Raw genomic sequence first — 19,749 nt, 5'->3', positions numbered from 1 at the left:
GACAAACAAACCAACCTGAATTTTCAGCCTAAATTACTTGACAGCTTCCATATAAAATTACAATTATTTGCATTAAAACTTGGAAATGTCTCAAATATTAGCTTTCCACCCAGAATGAATTCCAACGGCCTGATCCTGCAAACAACCATGCACCTGAATAATTATGCTTAAGTGCATATTGGAACTATGAGGTTATTAGTTTGAGTAAAGGAACCTGTGTGTATGTGCAGGATCAGGCTCTAACTAAACACATTTAACAGTGAATACAATATTGTTCCAGACTGTTATGCTGATGCTGTAGATTAACTTACCTGCACATTTCCCCTTTGTTATGATTCCCTTTGTTTTTTACAGCTATGTTATTTTCCTCCTTTGCTACTGATTTTGTTCCTTTTTGCCTTGAAGATCTACCTGGTAAGCTATGAACTTCAGTGTCACAATCTCCTTTCTTCTTCTTATTTCCACCAGGAACTTTTGAGAGATTCTTCTTCATGCTGGGCTTTTCCTCTTCAAAATCATCTGCAATGGATCAGAGAGGAAAAATACATGTCAAAGAGTGAAATCCTAGCTCCACAGAACTTGGTCAATAATAAAACTCCCAACAACGTCTAGGGAGCCAGCATATCACTCACAGGCTGCAAGGAAAAATGAAGGCTTAAAATGAACATACTTCCTATGAGAATATTTTCATAACAAATGTGAAGTGTTTACCAAAAAGTGCATTTGAAGCAAAAACATCAGGGAAATGTAGCAGCCAAATATACACAAGATAGACAATAGCTGCCCTTTGCTATGATGGTGGATGAAAAACAAATATTAAACTCATCTATCGCAAAAGGCTTTTTTCCCCAGACAAGTGCAATTTTGCAAGACTGATTTAAAGCACCTCTTTTCTGAAGACTCTCCCGTAACAATAGCAAGATGCTTTCCTCATCACACCAGGGTGAAACCAGTGTGCCCACTGTGATGGGTGCATTATGCACATATGAGATTAGATTGATGGGCACAATCCCCTCATGCAATGTTCCAGGTTTTCCTGCTTTTTTAGAATATGGCATGGTTCCACAGAATTTATTTTATTTGGTATCCAGTCTATAGGAATAGTTATTTCATATCTATAAGAGGTTTCCAAAGCCACTGTATGTAAGGAAAAAAATGCCAGTTACCTAATCCCTTATGGGTTACTCCATGTTCCAGGGAGGCTGCAGGTGTCCAAGCGACATACACACAGCTCCTGAAAACACTCACATATACAAGTTACTCTACTCATGCATGTAGCCCCACTGAAGTCAATGCATGAATAATAGGGCTATTTGCATGAAGTCACTTATGTGTTTAACTGTTTGCAGGATCAGGCCCACAGATCAATGTATTCTGGGTCAGTATAGCAGAGAAACACCAGTCGATGTAATTTTGAAGGAGCTGATTTTTTTTCCAACACTACATTTACAATAATTTACTAGCTGAATATTCCTCTGCCTGTGGCTGTCTGACATTCAGCTCATTACTTTGTAATGATCCCACTTTGAAGAAAACTTTGAAGGTCACTTTTAAGATCCTTTGCATGTATAGAGCTAGCTGCAGGATTAGGACCTACATTTTTATTACCTAATAAGTAGAGATTATCTGTTATAAAATTAGTTTCTGGAAGTCTGAGAGAAGGAAGAAAACTAGAGAGATCTCTGTTGACTCTGTTTATCAATTTTACTGAAACAAGCTTTCTTATTTCAAGTCAGTTCACATATGACCAAGCAATTGTAAATATATATCAGAAGCAGAGTTGCCAACTCTTATGATTTTATTGCAAGTCTTGCAGTATCTGCTGTTCAAGGCACTGCAGAACTCACAACAGCGGGGGGAGGTTGTGTGTGTGGGGGGGGCAGGGCGGGGATTCCTAAGGTGCTACCTTTGCACTCTCTTCATAGTGGACTGCTATGGAAGCTAGAACGACCCCCAGCATAACATAGGCAGACAAGCAAAACTTGAAAATGTGACCCAAATGTACGATAAATAAACAACAACACTTCAGAAGGCAAACAAGACCTTCTTATGTTTTTACAGTCTCATGATTTTTAAGCCAATACCATGCATTCTGGGGGCCTGAGTCATGGGTTTGAACATCTGGGGTTGGCAATACTGCAATGGTTGGTGAGCATCCACAATGGACCCAATTCTGAGACCAGTAACACTGGTTCAAATTCAATTAAATTTTTAAAAAGCAACCTTGAGAGAAAATTTACTGAGGAGAGAGACCTTTGTACTTTAAACATTACATTTAAAAAAAAACAACAAAGGCTCCAATCCCGTGAGCTGCTCTGTGACACCACACTCCTGGGCCCACAGAGTAGCCTCCTGTCTTTAATCGGGTTTTACATAAACACCAGGGTCCAATAACATTCTATCAAGGCCTACACCAATTCCAAAACCATTATTTCTTAAATGGTGAGTTTATGAGAGGCCTGATTTTTTGAGGCTCTTTGGGTATCCTCAATTCTCACTGAACAGGAGTTAAAGGTGCTGAGCACTTTGCAGGACCAAATCCAGTATGTTGGACAGAGCAGTCACAAAAAAGCAGGACACTACTCTGAAAATGTAGGGTCTCTCTCACAAGTTAAGGAATGATACAGACTGCTTGGAACTCTCACCACATCATCTTCTACACCAGTGGTTCTCAGACTATTGTATTGGTGACCCCTTTCACATAGCAAGCCTCTGAGTGCGACCCCCCCCATATAAATTAAAAACACTTGTTTATAAATTTAACACCATTATAAATGCTGGACGCAAAGCGGGGTTTGGGATGGAGGCTGACAGCTCGCGACCCCTCACGTAATAACCTTGCGACCCCCTGAGTGGTCCCCAGTTTGAGAACCCCTATTCTACACCTATGTGAAATCCAGAGAGAAATAATACGCACGGAAGATGTGGTGAAGGAACAGAAGATACCATAGTATAATATTAAGTATGAGCCTGAGTGTTGGATGCACAAGAAATTTAGTATCAGGCCTTAAGAGTTTATAGTGTATCTTTCAGTTAGCCTTTTCCACAAGCAGATGTACAATCAATCAAGTTCTATTATTATTTGCATTAAGAACAGTCTGAATTCCATGCTTATATTTTACCCAGAGGATAATGCCCTAAAGATCTGTTGAAATGACATGCACTTACTAAAACCATCAGCCACAATCCACCCTAGAACCTTTCATTCTTCTCAGCTGCACCTGCCAGACCAATTCATTTGATCCTGCCCTCGTTCATTGTGACAAAGGAAAGGTTTAGACATCTTGGATTCTCTACTGACAGTACTAAGAACTTCGCTCAGTTCTAGAGAGGAAACTATCTTGCTTATGTAACATCTGTACAATTTAAATGAGGCATCCCAAAAAAGCTAAATCAGTCGTGATTACATGATTACATATTGTATAAGGGACAACATATCAGCAGATGGAGTTAAACACTAACACTATACTATTTAGTGGCTATGAAAACAGATTGTGTTTTTAAAGGGGTATATCTGCTGTTTTATATTCAAAATGCTCTATTAAGCTCTAAACTGAAAACAGAGACAAAAACAATTCTAAATGAACCTTTTTTTTTTTTTTTTTTGGTTTAAACTCCTATAAGAACCCTGCAGGAAAACTGAAGTCACAGAATGAATGCAGCCAGAAATAAACACTAAGGGGGAAATTTGGTTTGTTCGTCACAATCTAATTAGAAATGCACTTTGGACAGCAGGACAGAGGCTTGCAAAAACGGTAACATTTAAATGAGGGGAAAGTCCAAAAAATCAAGTAAGATTTTAAATGGCCTATAGAAATATAGTACCAAAAAATCCTTCATCAGCACAGATGGATCATTTAAGTCATTTTTAAAGTAATTCAAAAGGAGCATGTGGGGGAAAGGGGAAATCTCCCTGACTCCCTCCAAAGGAATCTCCCTCCCCCAATCTGCAATCAGGTGCCAGGGGCTGCTTCTCCTTGATTTTATATTCTCCGTGATGCTTATGCAACTACTTGTAACAGACGCTGGCCCAAGAAAGAGTCTATTTCTACACTCACCCTCTGATTCTCGCCTGGGAGTTTGGGGGGCCCTGGTGGCTGCTGCAGCAGGCTCTCCCTTGAATTTCTTGCTGGCAGCCTCTCGCTGCAGGGAACCTTTGCGCTTCTTGCCCATGCTGTTTCCTCTTCAAACCTGCGTCTGTCAAGAGGCGCAACCAGAGACTGGTGGGGGGCACAACGCAAACACGGCGGAGATGAAGGCAGCCCCCCTCCTTTGGCAAGGCCTTTGCACGCGTATGCGCACCCTGAGGCCTCCCGTAGCTGCAGAAAAGCCCAGGGGAGGCTGGGCTGACACAGCCGGCTCCTACCTCTGTTCTCTCCTCCCCTTCTGCCTGACGTCTCTTCCGTCCCGGCCGGCTGGGCTGCGGCTCGCAAGGGCGGGAGATGGCGGCGCCCATCACATCGCCTTTGTGCAGAGCTGCCGTTGTTCTGCGCGGGGCGCTGCAGAGGCCTGTCGGATAGGGCTCACTAATTGCCCCTTCTCGCAGAGGTTGTGTCCGCTCTGCCCAGCCCCAGGAACCCGTGCTCCAGGCTGGGCCAACGCCCTGTCCCCACGACGTGCCCCCCATTCCTGCGGGCAGGGGCCAGAGCGCTGCCCCGGTCACACGTGCCAGTTACTCGTCTCCACTCAGCTTACAGCCCCGAGGCTGCCTGGCACTAACCCGTCCCCTGCTACCGCCGTGCCCCGTGCGCCTGCCTGGGGGCAACGCTGCTGAAGCACCTGGCCCGGTCCCCGTGGGGCAGACAGGCCTGGGGCCGACCCACGCTGGCCATTAGACAGTAATGCCAAAGGAGCCTGTGGGTACGGCCGGGCAGTGCCTCAGTTTGCCCATCTGTAACGTGGGTCTTCGCCACGCCCTTCGCGAGCCAGCGCTCTCCCTACCCATCCCCCGGTGACGGGCGGGGGGGGGGGGGGCTGAGCCACGCCCAGCGCCCGGCCCTGCTCACACAGAGCGTCTAGGGCAGAACAACGGGGGGGGGGGGCACCTAGCACAGCCCGGGCCACCCCTGGCTTCTCCCTCCACCGCCCCCGCCTGCCTGTGGGGCGCAGCGAGCGCCGGCCCCGCCCCTCCCGCCAGGCCCCGCCTCTCCCGCCAGGCCCCGCCTCTGCCGGCCTGGCCCGGCGAACGGCGCAACTGCCACTCTAGCCTCGCTTGGAGACCGCGCCACGCCTCCTCCCCTACGCAATGCGTGTCGTCACCACCCGCCGTTCCTACGCGCCGGCGGCTCCCCGAGGGGCGGTGGGTTCGCGCGAGAGGAGGCGGGGCTCGCGTTTGAAAGATGGCGGACGAAGTGGACCAGGTGAGCGACTCGCCCCTTTCTCACTGTTCGGCGGGAGCCACGTTTTGGGGCCCGCCCCCTTCCCAGCCGGGGCCCCTGTGCGGGGTCGAGCGAGGCTCTCCCCCTCCCCAGGGGCTGGGTCCCCTCTCGTGGGGATCTGCCCCCGCAGCGGGATCGCCCTCCCGCCTGGACGCTGCCGCTATCGGCCCCTTCTCTTACTCAGCTTCTCCCCTACTCAGACAGTGCCGGGAGGGTTAATGAATGGGGCTCACGGGGGGGGCAGCCCAGGATCTACCCCGCCCCTTCCCCAAAGCCCTGTCCCGCTCTTTCCATTCCCCTCCCCCCCCTTTCTTCCTCACTCGCTCTCCCCACTCACTGTCACCAAGCTGGGGCAGAGTGTTTGGGTTCAGGACAGGGTGTGGGGTGCTGGCTCTGCGAGGGTCAGGCTGGGGTAGAGGATTGGGGTGTAGGAGGGATTTGGGGTGCTGGCTCTGGAAGGGGGTTGGGGTGCTGGCTTCCACCAGGCAGCACGTAGCTTGGGTGGCTCCCAGTCGGCGGTGCAGCGAAGCTAAGGCAGGGTCCCTGCCTATCTCGGCCCCACGCCACTCCCGGAAGGGGCCAATGTGCCCCTGTGGCCCCGGAGGGGGATATATGGCTCTGTGAGCTGCCCCTCTCTGCAAGTACCACTCCTGCAGCTCCCGTTGCACATAGCTTCCTGCTCCTAGTCAGTGGGAGCTTCGGGGGTAGTGCTTGCATGTAGGAGCAGTGTGGGGAGGGAGAACCGTCTTCCTGGTCACCACTGGTCCAGAGCATGCCTCCACCACTCCTGAGTCCTAGCTCAGCCAGAGGGGCTTGCTCAAGAGATGCTTCCTTTTTCCTGGGTTAGTAAGCTAAGGCAGAGCAGGAAAAGGACAGTAGTCTTCAGCTACGTGAAGGGGGGTTCCAGAGAGGATGGAGTTAGGCTGTTCTTAGTGATGCAGATGACAGAACAAGGAGCAATGGTGTCAAATTGCAGTGAGGGAGGTCTAGATTGGATAATAGAAAAAACTGTTTCACTAGGAGGGTGGTGGAGCACTGGAATGGGTTACCTAGGGAGGTGGTAGAATCTCCATCCATAGAGGTTTTTAAGGCCTGGGTTGACAAAGCCCTGGCTGGGATGATTTAGTTGGGATTGGTCCTGCTTTGAGCAGGGGGTTGGAATAGATGATGTCCTGAGATTTCTTCCATCCCTAATTTTCTATGGCAGAGTGGAGGCATGACACACAAAAATTGCAGAAAGCTGCAGCCTTTGACATGAGGCAGACTGCATTTTCCTAATGGAACAGCAAACCTCTCACTACTGCATTTTACATCAAAACTTTTTCCTTTGTTTCAGTCTTTACTATGATCTTTGCTTTATTAAAAAAAATAAAAATCTAACTTGAATTGTTCTTTGTGGTCTTAGTGCCATTTCAGTGCTGTTTTAAGTCTCCTGGAACCTTAATATTGTCAAGCTTAAGAGATGCATGGCTTTATGTTTCCTATTTTTATTGCAGTTTTTGTTGAAAGTGAAGCCGAAGGAATAATTGTGAAGGAATATAAAATACAGGACACTTACCCCAGAAACCCCAATCTCTTTGGGACAAGGACCACCATTTTGTTCTGTTTGAACAATGCTTAGGACAGAGGGGTCCTTGTTCGTGACTGGAGCTGCTAGGTGCTACAATAATACAAATAATAATTATCCACCAATGAGAACAGCCTATTTAGTGCTAATGTAAGCTTCTCTACATCCCCTGCCAGAGTATCTCAGACCTGACCCTGTGTGCTCTACTTTGAGGGCAAAATATATATTTGGTTCCCTTTCTGTTCAGGTTTCTGGCCTGTCCATTAAGACTGCCAGTAAAGGGTACCAATTGTGATGGTAGTGTGGATGTACAGGCCACCAAATGCTCGTCCTATGGTAATGATTTTTGGTTGCTACCAGCTTGGGCTGGATCAAATAACTGACCTGAAGGTGAAAGGTACTTTATCCTATCCCTAAGAGAGAGAGTGCTTTTGAACATAAAAGTTCAGAGGCTTTTGTGTATATTGTGAAAACTGCTTTTTATTTTTTTAGCAACAAACAACAAATACTGTAGAAGAGCCACTGGATCTGATCAGACTCAGTCTTGATGAACGAATCTATGTGAAAATGAGGAATGACCGAGAACTTCGAGGCAGATTACATGTAAGTAAAACACTGTGGTAAGGTTTAACACTGGTGTACTTTTAACTATGAAATAGTAGATATAAAAGTCAAGGCAACTTATACTCATAAAGGTTGGTTGCTTTGTGGTATTCCATTCAAGTTCATTTTTAAGGTCTGTTTAAAGTATATAGAAATTTCTTTTGTGCCTGACATGTTATCTGAGCATTTCTTGGTATCTGAGCACCAATACCGCATCCGAAGAAGTGGGTATTCACCCACGAAAGCTCATGCTGCAAAAACATCTGTTAGTCTATAAGGTGCCACAGGATTCTTTGCTGCTTCTGTAAAAGGTAGAAATCCTTGTCTTTTATTCTGTTATCTTAGAATGACAAGGTGCTGGATTTTCTTTCCTGCCATTACCAGTTGTCTTTATAACATGATGGTTTAGGAGAAATCTAGCTTAAACTAGTTTAGAGCAATGTTTAGAGCAGACACCCAGGTTTGTTTCTTTGTTTCTTGCCTCTGCCACTGACCTCCTGAGTGACCTTGGGCAAGTCACTTCAGCTCTCTAAGCCTCAGTTTCCTATCTGTAAAATAGGGATAATGATACCAACCTTTTTATAAAGTACTTTGAGATCTGCCGATAAAAAGAGCTTTATAAAAGGTAGGTATTGAAACATTCTCTAAAAGTATTGGTATTTGGGCTCAAGCTGGTATCCTACAGAAGTCTAATCTGTATTCAAGCAACTTTCAATGATAATGACCTGCCCCTTACTCTCACAAGTTGATATCTGGCTTTTTGTCAGTCAAAGCATCCCTCCTGAACACTGCAATGTGGTATAGTTCTCATCTTCAAAGTCCCAAACGGGCTATCCCAAGGACGATAACCTTGAAATGGCTTCAGCACCGGTGTGGTTCATGGCATGTTGGTGTAATGTGTTGGGAATGGTCATCTCTGATTAGGCCTTCGGAGTGCTACACTAGCTGAAATTCTTATGTGGCTTATTGGGTTGGCCTAGGTAGATCCAGTTTCAGTGTGCAGACTGGAGATTAGGGATGTAAAAGATTAACACTGGTAAGCATAGTCTTACCGGTTAACTGCCTTAGCCGTTATCCCGGAGCAGGCCCAGCTGCACTCCCTGCCCGGAGCAGCCCGAGCCATGCTGGCCTGATGGGCCCCAGCCACTTAAACGGTTAACAGTTTAAAGGACATATTTTAAAATCATTTAAACGGTTAACAGTATTTACATCCCTACTGGCGATGCTTGTGTAGATTTTTACTGTTCATAAATGACTAAATTAAAAGGGTCACATTAAGGCCTTTGTCTATGTTTTATGACATCTTGAAAGCTTGAAATCTGTTTCCTGTAGGAACTTTTTTTTCATGAATACATAGGTGTTATGTCTTTGTACTGATGAGTTCTACCTTGCTGGCTTTTTAATGGAAAAAGCTCATTGAATTTTCTAAGGAATACTTCAAATAGAATTACATAGTTAAAGGTGGAAGTCAGGGGTCAACATTTTGTCTTTTGTTCATCCACCACGTCATCACTATGAAGCTCTATACACATGAAAATGATAGTTCATGAAAGAGTTCCTTCACTTAGAGACAGTCAGGGCAAAATAACCCTCAAATAGAGCAGATAACACACGTTTGTGTCCAATCTGTGATCAGTGCACACACATAACCCACACTAGGTTGCCAATCCTGCAGCCTTACTCTTGTAAGCTTTCATTTATTTCTGTGGGGATCTTGTCTTAAGTGAAACCTTCAAGATTAGGCCCTATATATAGGGTCTTACCAAATTCACAGCGGTGAAAAACATGTTATAAACTGTGAAATCTGGTCTCCCTTGTGAAATTTGGCTATTGTAGTGGAGACCAGATTTCACATAGGGCAGCTGAAGAGTAGCAGCTGCTGGCCGGGAGTCCAGTTCCGAAAACAGCACTGCCACCAGCAGCAACACAGAAGTGAGGGTAGCAAGGTACGGGGCGGGGAGGTCATCATTTTAAGGGGGGCAGGGCCGGCCTAAAGGGTGGGCGACTGCCCAGGGCACTGTGGTTGGGGGGGCACTGTGGTCACCTCTGTACACACACAGCCAGCTCAAGGCCCCTTTAATTGCTGAGCCTGGAGCTGGGTAGAGTCAGGGCTGGGGATGCCCCAGCCAGGGTCTCCTACTGTACGCTGGGCTCCAGTTGCTAGTCCTGGATGGGCTGGGGAGGAACAGGACTGTCTCTTCCCCTGCATGGGCCGCTTCTGGGGCCAGGTCAGGCCCAGCTCTGGGAACCTCCCCCGGCTACAGGAAGCTCTGCAGCTGCTGGCTGGGAGCCAAGCTCTGAAGGCAGCACTGCTGAAGTGAGGGTGGCATGATACAGTATTGCCACCCTTACGTCTGCACTGCTGCTGGTGGCGGCATTGCCTTCAGGACTGGGCACCCAGCCAGCAGCTGCCTTCCGGCTGCCCAGCTCCAAAGGCAGCAGTGCAGACGTAAGGGTGGCAATACTTCGACCCCCTACAATAGCCTTGCAACCCCACTCCCACAATCCCATTTTGGGTTGAGACCCCCACAGTTACAACACCCTGAAATTTCAGATTTAAATATCTGAAACCAATGAATTTATGATTTTTTAATCATATTACCATGAAATTGACCAAAATGGAACATGAATTTGGTAGGGCCCTACCTATATAACTTTAACCAAATTATAGTAGCACAGGTTTAAGATTACTAAAGTGTGTGACAGCTGAAACAACTATTTGAAAGAAAATGAATGTGTAAAAGTTGTACTGTGTTCACTAGTGCCGGTTAAATTAACACTAATGTTAAAGTACTGGTATATTTGAAGGTCAGAGCAATTGATTATTCATTAGTCTAAGTTGAAATACACTAAGAAAAGGTACTTTCATTTTAATCAGTTTGTATTTGAACTGCTTTGATCTACAAATATTTAAACACTTTTTTTTTGGTGTGTGTGGTACAGATTGTAAAGAAAATAATTTAAACTGGTCTCATTCTCACAGGCTTATGATCAGCACTTAAATATGATTTTGGGTGATGTTGAAGAGACTGTGACAACAATAGAGATTGATGAGGAAACCTATGAAGAGATTTATAAAGTAAGGGTTTAAATGTCCTTATGGTTGAGAAAAGAAAAACTAAAAGTACTTTCTAAGTTAAATGGTTTATCTAGTTACATTTAAAATTGACAGATGAAAATTGATTTTTGATAGCTAGATTTGAGCAGGACTTGATTTAAAGCAACTTCAGGCAAATTGTTATCAAAGTAAAAGCTACAGCAAACCTGCCTGCTAACTGTATTGCTCCGTGGATAAGACTCTAAGTTGTATTTCCTCAAAACTTGCTTTTTATGAACTTCTAATGTCTTTTTCTTTGAACATGAATTTAAAGTTGGTTACATTTCTCAGTTGCATTGTATAAATCATGCTTTCCTTTCTTTCTGCTTAGTCTACCAAGAGGAATATTCCAATGCTCTTTGTCAGAGGTGACGGCGTTGTGCTTGTAGCTCCTCCATTGCGGGTTGGCTGAAACCATAAAGGATTTTCCCTGGTTGGAAAGCTGCTTGCTTTGAGATAAGGCTCCTGTTCAGATCACACTTCTGTGCAAAACTCTGTGCATATTTTTATATGATATTGTTGGTTTGTGTTTTGTTTTTGTTTTTTTGCACCTGCTTGGCTTGTGGATCATTGAAAATAACCGACAAAAATAATGAAAGGATGGTGTGAGACAGTTTAGTTTTCGAAGAGTAAAATTTAAATGTTATAATACAAGTGTCCGTCAAATCAGTAAATTAATCTTTTCAGTTTTACAATCTTGGCAATTGCTGAGTTCTCATTTTTTAATAAATATGGTTTATCTTTTGGATTATTGATTTGTCATCAATTTTTGGTATATAAAAATAGCCTCTTCAACATGCATCATATTTAAAGTTACAACTTATTGTGGAATTAAGTGCACTTAGTTATTTTATGGAGGAGGTTAATACTTTTTTATGTCGCATTACATCTTTGTTGCTGCTAATTTGCAAGGGTTGCTGCTTGTAGTGACTCTTTATAAAGGGCACTGTTGTATCAGGCAGACAGAGGTGGCAGTTTTGTGCCTAGTCTCTTAACACATATCCTTGTGTACACACATACAGTTCATGATTTCTAAAGTATAGAGTCTTCTGCTTTACACTGCCCTAGTAACTATTATCCAAAATCAGTTTTGACAAGATTTGTTGTCTGAATATCAACCATTTGTGTTGACCCACATGTATAAGTAGTCACCAATGTCTTGCAGTCTATTTGGAAGGTGTGATCCTGGTAGCTGATGGGAACCTGCTTTCTTTAGACTCTTAAACCTAGCAAGCACCGACAAATGGGAATCATAGCATCTGTGTCTGAAATTGAGGCTTACTTTAAGACACAGCGCATAGCATATTCTGCAAGACCATTAATCCCCATCTGTAAAATGGGAATCATGATACCAGCCAAATTTGTAAAGCGCTTTGAGATCTACTGTTGAAAAGGACTGCCTGAGAGCTAGGTATCTATGCAATTTATAATGAGTTATAAAATGCCAGCTACCTGATTGGGTATATTTCCCATTTCAATAAATTTCTCTGGGCTAGATTGAGGATGCTGGTTCTGTATTGTGCCTGTTTCTGAAATAGTGCATGTTTAGCATTTTAGTTTGTAATAAATACCTGCACAAGCTGCTTCCTGAATAGCTTTCTCCTAGAAATGATGAAATGTAGGGCGCAAGTAGCACCAAAGTTCCTTCGGATGCCCTGCTCCTATGTGCAGTTGTGGAGAGCTCCTCTTATGAAAGAGGCTGCAGCTTCCTTTTACTACTGATCTACAGTGGAGGTAATATGCCCCATTTCCACTGTGGTTTTCAAACCTTTCCTGCCTTGAGAAACTCATTCCAAGGAAACAGGTAAACTTCATTCAGCACAGCAGACTAGGAAATGCCCATTACATGTAAACATCTTACCTTCCTCACTTAATAACTTCTTCTGGTGCAGTGCAACTCTGCCTTATTTCTGTCTGCTGCTGGTGTTTTATGTGGTGTTTCAAACAGGTGCAGCACTTCCTGTCAATTGACCCCAAAAAGCCTCTACTCCATAGGTGAGGTGTGGGATGGGTGTTAGGTTTACAACTACTACTTCCCTCTTGACTATCTCTGCCTCTGATTTTTCTGTGTAGATTAATTTGAAGCTGATCTTTGAATTTTAACTCATTCAAAACACTAGATGGTGCTCTGTTCCCTCAGGTTTAAGCTTGGTTCACCTTGCCTGATTTTATCAGTGATGTATGTTTGAGCTGTACCTATACTCCTCAAAGTAGTCATTTGTTTTTAATTTAAAACTTCCATCAAATGTGATCCTAATTACTTATGCTGAGCAGTAGAGTTAGACATTCAAATGTGTCTTGATATTTACATAGGCACAAATGACTTCAGGGGCAGAGTAAGTATAAAACAGTTTAGTACATGTGCCCTGCATTCATAGGCATAGTTTGACTTCTATATTTGGGGGGGCAGCTCCAGTCAGCCAATGGGGGACACGTGGGGGGCAAATTCCATGGCTGCCCAAGGTTTGCAGTTCGGGGTGGGGGGGCAAGGTCCCCTCCCATGCCTGCATTATGTCTGATTCAAACTCCCACATCCTGGCTGGCTGCTTTGCTAATAGCACTGGTGAAACATTTAAAAAAAAATTGTGGTTAACTGTTCAGCTGCCGCTGAACACTCCCTGAAGAGCAGCAGCACAGAAAGCATGCATGTGCCAGTTGTGCCTATCACCACCATTGACTTCAGTATTCTGTAGAGAATCAGCCTTGATGTGATTAAAGCTCAGCATTAGAAACAGGTCAAGCTTCTGAATGTACATATATCCAATTCTATTTAAAACATGACAAACACTTGTTATTTCCAGTTACTGTCACCATATTCTTTATTTTCTTTCTGAGCCAATGAAAGTCACTTGGATCAAATCTGGCTAATTGAAGGAGGAAGGACCAGCATTAAATATTCAGTTTGTAACTCTTAGCCTATACAATCTGTCTGTAGGTATGTTTTGGTTCACGGAGTTTCTCATTCTGTATCTAAGGTGGTAGGTTCTGTTTCCACACCATGCTGTCAGAAATATAATTAAGGTGGGGAGGGGTAATGGGTAGGGTAACTGCATGGTAGCCTTCGTCTTTTAAGTATCCTTTTCTCAAATCTGAGTTAGATTACATGTGAGTTTGGGTGGGCTAAGCCTGTTACCTCATTATCATCATGGCATGATTGCTACTCTCAGCAAAGGAGAGATTTGGCTTGAATAGTAAGGGTATATACTACAGGTGTGTTAATGTGCTGCAATGGCAGAGCTATGCAGGGATTCAGGCATGGAATAGCAAAGGAGAAATGTGCATGTCATCCACAACAGGGAAGTTTGCAAAGCACTTGGCTGCACAATGCTGTGCTTCAAGTTTCTAAAGAGGATGTTCCTTTTATATACTACACAAAAAGAATGGGAAAGGCAAATGGAAAGTTGAAATGAAAAAAGATAATATATAATCCAAATTTTTATGGGGGAGGAAGTGGGGAAACAAAGATGGGTGAAAGGAAGGGACTAGAAGATGTGGCCTGGAGAGGAAAATAAACCATTGAAGGGAAGAGGTGCAGTTAACTGCTTCTGAGGTAAATTTTGCATTACTACCTAAATATATTTGAATGAGAGAAGGACTAACTTCCAAACTTTGGATCAGAACCACCTGGCCTTTTGGGAAAACAACTCACTGCCTCTGTGGGCAGAATAAGGTATTTCAGAAAATTCTGCCTAATCCTGTGAAAAGATTTGGTGGTAATCACTTATTCATATGAGCACTTTCTTCGGGGCAAAATTCTCTTCTACTATCCACAGGACTTACCTTGACTGCACCATGCATAGAGGATAATAGGATAGTGGAATCTAAACCTACTCTGTGAATCAGAAGGGGGAATTTGACCCTTAGTGCATATAATGCTTTATAGCAGGGGTGGGCAAACTAGGGGCCACATCTGGCCCCTCAGATCTTTGGATCCAGCCCCATGGGATTGCCCCCCATGGCGCTGGGCCGGAGCCTGAACCCCTCCTCCATCCTGCCACCCAACTCCCTGCCCTAAGCCCCCTGCCTGCACCTCACACCCCTCCTGAACCCCAACTCCCTGCCCTGAGCCCTCTGCCGTACCCCGCACCCCTCCTGCAACCCAACCCCCTGCTCTGAGCCCCCTCCCGCAGTCCGCACCTTCCTGCACCCCAACCCCCTTCCCTGAGCCCACTCATACACTCTGCACTCCTCTTCTGCCCCAATTCCTTGCCTGAGCCCCTTCCTGCACACCACACCCTCTCCCGCACCCCAACCCCCTGCCCTATGTACAATTTCCCCACCCAGATGTGGCCATTGGCCCAAAAAGTTTGCCCACCCCTGCTTTATAGTCACATAATACGCATTTGTATTGCAATTACTAAAATAGTTTAAACTTTGAAAAGAAAGCATTAACATTATTGGACCCCAAATGATAGTTTATTTCTGGAGATGTTTTAAATATTTTGCTGTGGGCAAGATCCTCAGCTGCAGTAAATTGATGTAGCACCACTGACTTCAATGAAGCTTTATCTGACTCTTGCAAGCTAAGGGTCTGGCCTTATAACTTTTATGTAGATATGCTGTTGTATAGTTTAGATTGTGAACTCTTTGGGGGCACAGAGCTTGTCTTTGTCTAATACCTGGTACAGCCCTAATGCTATATAAATTATAATTCTGCATCTCTGGTTTCTTAAAATTTAAAACTAATTTTTCATTATTATTATACTTTATTCATCTAACACCTTAGCAACAGAGTGCTTTACAAGCATAACTTCCTCCAATCATAGCCAGTTGAATCATGTAATCCAACCCCCTGCCAATACAGGACTTCTCTTTACAATATATTCTCTAATAATTGCCTAGTACACTTTTTAAATGACTCAACCAATGGGGCTTCCACCACTTCCTTGGGGATATTTTTTATGGACTGACTGTAATCAGACTTAGCCAGTGGCACCATATGGCTCATTTAAAGGCACTCCATGGCAGCCCTGGTCTGTCCTGGTCTCCCAGTACCAGGCCATTTCTCTCCAGCTGCTGCACCTTTGTCATAACACCCAGCTGCTGCATGGAAGGGGTTGGGGGAGGTGTTCTCTTGGTGGAGGATCTCTAATTTGGGATCGGGAGGGTGCAAAATCCTATTAGCTGTCAAGAGTGCCAATGCATTAAGGGATTTTCCATCATTCACTGTCTAACAGACCTCACAACAGAGACAATTCCCTTGCTATTTTAAATTTTCCTTTGCTCTAATTTCATTTTATGATCTTTGGGCAACAAAATCACCACAAATACCACACAAATCATTACTCCAAATGTGTTTGTGAGTGCATCGCTCAACAACAAACAACACAAAATGCTTGTCTAAAATTTTGTAACGAGTCACTTAATGGCTTCCCTAATGCACTCTATGTAAATCACAGAGAACCTTGATTAAAAACAATTTTTTTGTTGTTGAAACTGAGAGTCTCTCCTTTATAAACTTTCTTAATTTAAAAGGCTTATAATTCTGAGCATCAGCCTAACTGTAGCTGTAGCTGTGTACCTAGGTCTTCCTCCAGACCTTTCAAATTATGATTGTAGGGAAAAAACTTGAACCAGGGAAAGGGTGCACTAATTCTTGAGCTGCTGTTTAAATTATTTCTGGATCACATGACTCTGACTTTGTCATGTTCATCCTTAACAATTAATTGCTATAATCATGTTTCTTTTCAACATCATAGAAGTGACAGTTTGTTTTTCTTTTCTTTACGTAGCAGTGACACAGATTAGGCACAATTAAAGGAACATCATTTAATTTTTTTGCCTCAGCTAATTGCTATGGCTTCTATCTCAGGCTGTGGATCTTGCAGTCAGAAAGTCTGTGAAATGATTTGCTATGTTCTAGATCATCCAGTTCCGGGACTTAAAAATAAAATTGCTACCTCTCCCAGGTGTATAGATGTTGCATGCTTCTGATAAGCAGAATTCTGGGAAAGAACTGAGGTGTTAACAATAAGCATGAAAGCTAATCTGATCTGTCTTAAATTGGATATGTTTATGATGCATTCCTCCAAGCTAAATTTTAGTTGGCTGCTTAATTGAGGCAAGAGAGGAAGTTCCAGTGCAAACCAACTATATTAAAATTAAGCATAGTTCTTAACCAGGGTCCTTATAATGTACTGGTTAGAGTAGCCGTAGATCAGGGATGGGCAAACTTTTTGGGCTGAGGGCCACTTCTGGGTGGGGAAATTGTATGCCGGGCTGGGGCAGGGGGTTAGGGTGTGGGAAGGGGTGTGGTGTGCAGGAAGGGGCTCAGAGCAAGGGATTGGGGCAGAGGAGGGGTGCGGGGTATATGAGGGGGCTCAGGGCGGGGGTTTTAGTGCAGGAGGGGTGCAGACTGCAGGAGGGGGCTCAGGTCAGGAGTTGGGATGCAGGGTGCAGCAGAGGCCTCAGGGCAGGGGCTTGAGGTTCAGGAGGTGTGTGAGGTGCAAGGAGTTGGGGGGTGGGGTGCAGGTGGGGTTTGGGCTCTGGCCCGGCACCGCTTACCTAAAGCCGCTCTGGGGTGGCAGCGGTGTGCACAGGGGCCGGGGCACGCTCCCTGCATACTTGCCCTGTCTCCAGCCCCGCGCTGCTCCAGGAAGCGCTGCGGCCCGTGGGAGGGGGGGTGGGGAGGTGGCAGCACAGGGCTCTGTGTGCGCTGCCCTTGCTGCGCCTCCAGGTTTCTCCCCTAAAGCTCCCATTGCCCACAGTTCCCCATTCCCGGCCAATGGGAGCTGCGGGGGGCGGTGCCTGCAGGCAAGAGCAAGGCATGGAGCCCTCTGCCCCCCTGCCCGGGGGCGGCAGGGACGTGGTGCTGGCCGATTCTGAGAGCGGTGCAGGGCCCACAGCGCCATGGGAGGCAATCCCGCAGGCCAGATCCAAAGCCCTGAGGGGCCGGATCCGGCCTGCGGGCCGTAGTTTGCCCACCCCTGCCGTAGATGATCACTATTGCCCTCTGCTGGTGCAATTCAAACCTGCTCAAGTGTTACGTTGCTTTCTAATGGCTGCTCTACATATATGCTAAACGACTTAATACTGGACCGGTAAATGGAAATTCTTATGGTCAAATGGTAAGGTTTGTGGCAATTGCTTGTCCTGGCTTCAATCCCCAAACCACATCTGTAATTTTAAATGAAAACCGTTGTGGTTGCAGCCCACAGATTTGTGACATCCTCTAGGCATGAGTGCTCCAGTCACTCTTTAATCCAGGAGGCAACTACCATGTCTGTCTTTTCTTTCATGTGTGATAATGTGGGTGAGGTAATATTTTATTGGATCAACTTCTGCTGGTGAGAGAGACAAACTTTTGAGCTTACATATTTCAACGGACCATTCAAGGTGAAGTAGTTTGCAAATGCCTCTCCAGTCGTAGGGGGAATGGGGGACAGGATGGGAGTTTGGAGGGCAGGGGTAAGTGGATTATAGATTGTTGTAATATGCCACATATCCTGTGTCGTCATTCAGTCCATGATTTTTAGTATCCAGTGTGGCAAGGCACCTCGTCTGGCTCAGCAGGCTCAGTGCTTCCCTCTCTGGCAGTGAGGGCCTGGGGTAAGTCAGCCTCCACTCTGGATGGTGTTTACTCTCCCACTTGGCAGTTTATTTCCTAGTATTCTCCAGAGAAGCCTGGGGTGGGCATGAGGGAATGCCCCTCTGCCCCCCCCCAAAAAACCCCCCCAAAAACCCCCCCAAAACAAAAGGAAACCAATTCCAACTGAAGACAAGGGAAAATACCTTTCCCTCCCCTCACTCTGAGGGTGAGTGGCCTTGCTATTGGCCCTGGGGTGCCAGCCATTCCCCTAGACAGTCAGTCTGTTTTGTAGCTTCCCCAGTAGGGAAGAGAGCAGCCTCCACTCTGGAGTAGCCTTTCTTCCTTATTGCTGCTAGCCCTGCAGCAGCTTGTCTTGATGTCCCCCTCTCTCACCTGAGGAAGAGTTTTTAAATGGTCTCAGGCAGCCCTTAATTGGACTCAGGAGTTCTGAATTGGCCTGAGGTAACCCATTCTCAGCTTATAGGGGAAAGGGCCTTTATCATTCTGGGGCTAATTAATATGCCTTCTACCACCCTTTTATAGCTGCCCAGCCTGACTTTGTCACACTAGCATCTAGCCAAGTTATGAATTTAAGCTTCCAAGCTCAGCTTTTGAAGATGTTGTGTAGGTCTCCTTTGAGGATGAGAACGAGAGCTCAGATAGAGAGTGATCACTATGAAAAGCATGCACCCACAGGTGATATGGTGGTTATGTCTTTTATAATTTTTCTGTGTGAGTTCATTCGAGAGCTTAGTGATTGTCTTGTTTCACCCACATAGTTGTTCTTCTACAGCTGGTGAAACCACAGCACAAAGAGATGAAGTAACTTGCCATAGGTCTGAGTCAATGTAGAAAGCAAAGATCTGCTGATTCCTGATCCAGTGCCTTATCCACTGGACCATGCTGATGCGTCCTTTAGTATAATGCTGCATCTTGTAATCTAGGTAAAGGTAATAAGGTAATAATTGGAGATATACCAATCTCCTTTTGTACTTTTGTTTAAGAAAGTAAACAAAAAACATTGAACTAATCTCTGTGTCTCTTTCTGTTGTAGCCAAAGGCTATAAGAGTGTTGTCAGCTGCAGCATACTCTGTATTGCAATGGATGTAGTCATTCATTTGTGCTTCTCACTCTTCTGACTCATAAGCAGCCAAGGAGGGAGAGCAATCATAAGCATCAGTAAGCACTTGACAAACATCTGCATATTGATCAAGTTTCTATGGACACTGCATTGATTTCAAAAAAGTGATGTCTGATGGAGTGGGAATCATGGGCAGTCTAGATCTATCACATTAAGCAAATCTCTGAAGCTCTATTTAAACTATATACGTAAGACACAGCTGCTTTCTCAATCTGAACATAATATTTACGCACTGAAATGCAATGCATGAGGCTGGTCTGACGTTCATGGGGCCCCAAGCAAAAGCCGGGCTCCAATCTGCCATAGTGTGGAAGGGAAGGAATTATGTAACAAGCTGCCTTCTCTGATCCTGTTGCTAAAGAAGAGATCAGCCAGTAAATTGCCTCCCCAGTCGCTTTCTGATACTGAAACAGAAGATGAGGGAGTGAGAGGTG

At 45.1% G+C, this 19,749-nt stretch overlaps 2 protein-coding genes across 5 annotated transcripts in view; one reads left to right on the top strand and one right to left on the bottom strand.

The window, feature by feature from the left end:
- XPC (XPC complex subunit, DNA damage recognition and repair factor) overlaps window positions 1–12,524 on the bottom strand; it is a 28,924-nt gene extending 16,400 nt beyond the window's left edge. The window contains exons 1-3 of one of the 4 annotated variants that reach the window (XM_045025655.1): window positions 4,367–4,941; window positions 4,059–4,197; window positions 312–519 (exon numbers count right to left, since the gene is read on the bottom strand). In XM_045025655.1, the coding sequence (XP_044881590.1) occupies window positions 312–519; window positions 4,059–4,173 (323 nt within the window). In that variant the 5' untranslated portion in view covers window positions 4,174–4,197; window positions 4,367–4,941. Of the gene's footprint in view, window positions 1–311; window positions 520–1,166; window positions 1,296–4,058; window positions 4,198–4,366; window positions 4,942–12,506 lie in introns of those variants that run through there. The other 3 variants (XM_045025658.1, XM_045025656.1, XM_045025657.1) reach the window with 3 other exon arrangements.
- Window positions 5,222–11,393, top strand: LSM3 (LSM3 homolog, U6 small nuclear RNA and mRNA degradation associated). The gene is made up of 4 exons (XM_045025661.1): window positions 5,222–5,360; window positions 7,438–7,548; window positions 10,532–10,627; window positions 10,977–11,393. Exons 1-4 carry the CDS (start codon window positions 5,340–5,342, stop codon window positions 11,055–11,057), a joined length of 309 nt encoding a protein of 102 aa, XP_044881596.1. The 5' UTR covers window positions 5,222–5,339; the 3' UTR covers window positions 11,058–11,393.
- Window positions 12,525–19,749: the final 7,225 nt, after the last annotated feature.

This window comes from Mauremys mutica, chromosome 7 (genome assembly GCF_020497125.1).
Source record: "Mauremys mutica isolate MM-2020 ecotype Southern chromosome 7, ASM2049712v1, whole genome shotgun sequence".
NCBI lineage: Eukaryota > Metazoa > Chordata > Testudines > Geoemydidae > Mauremys > Mauremys mutica.
This window is presented reverse-complemented; position numbering and strand designations above follow the sequence as displayed.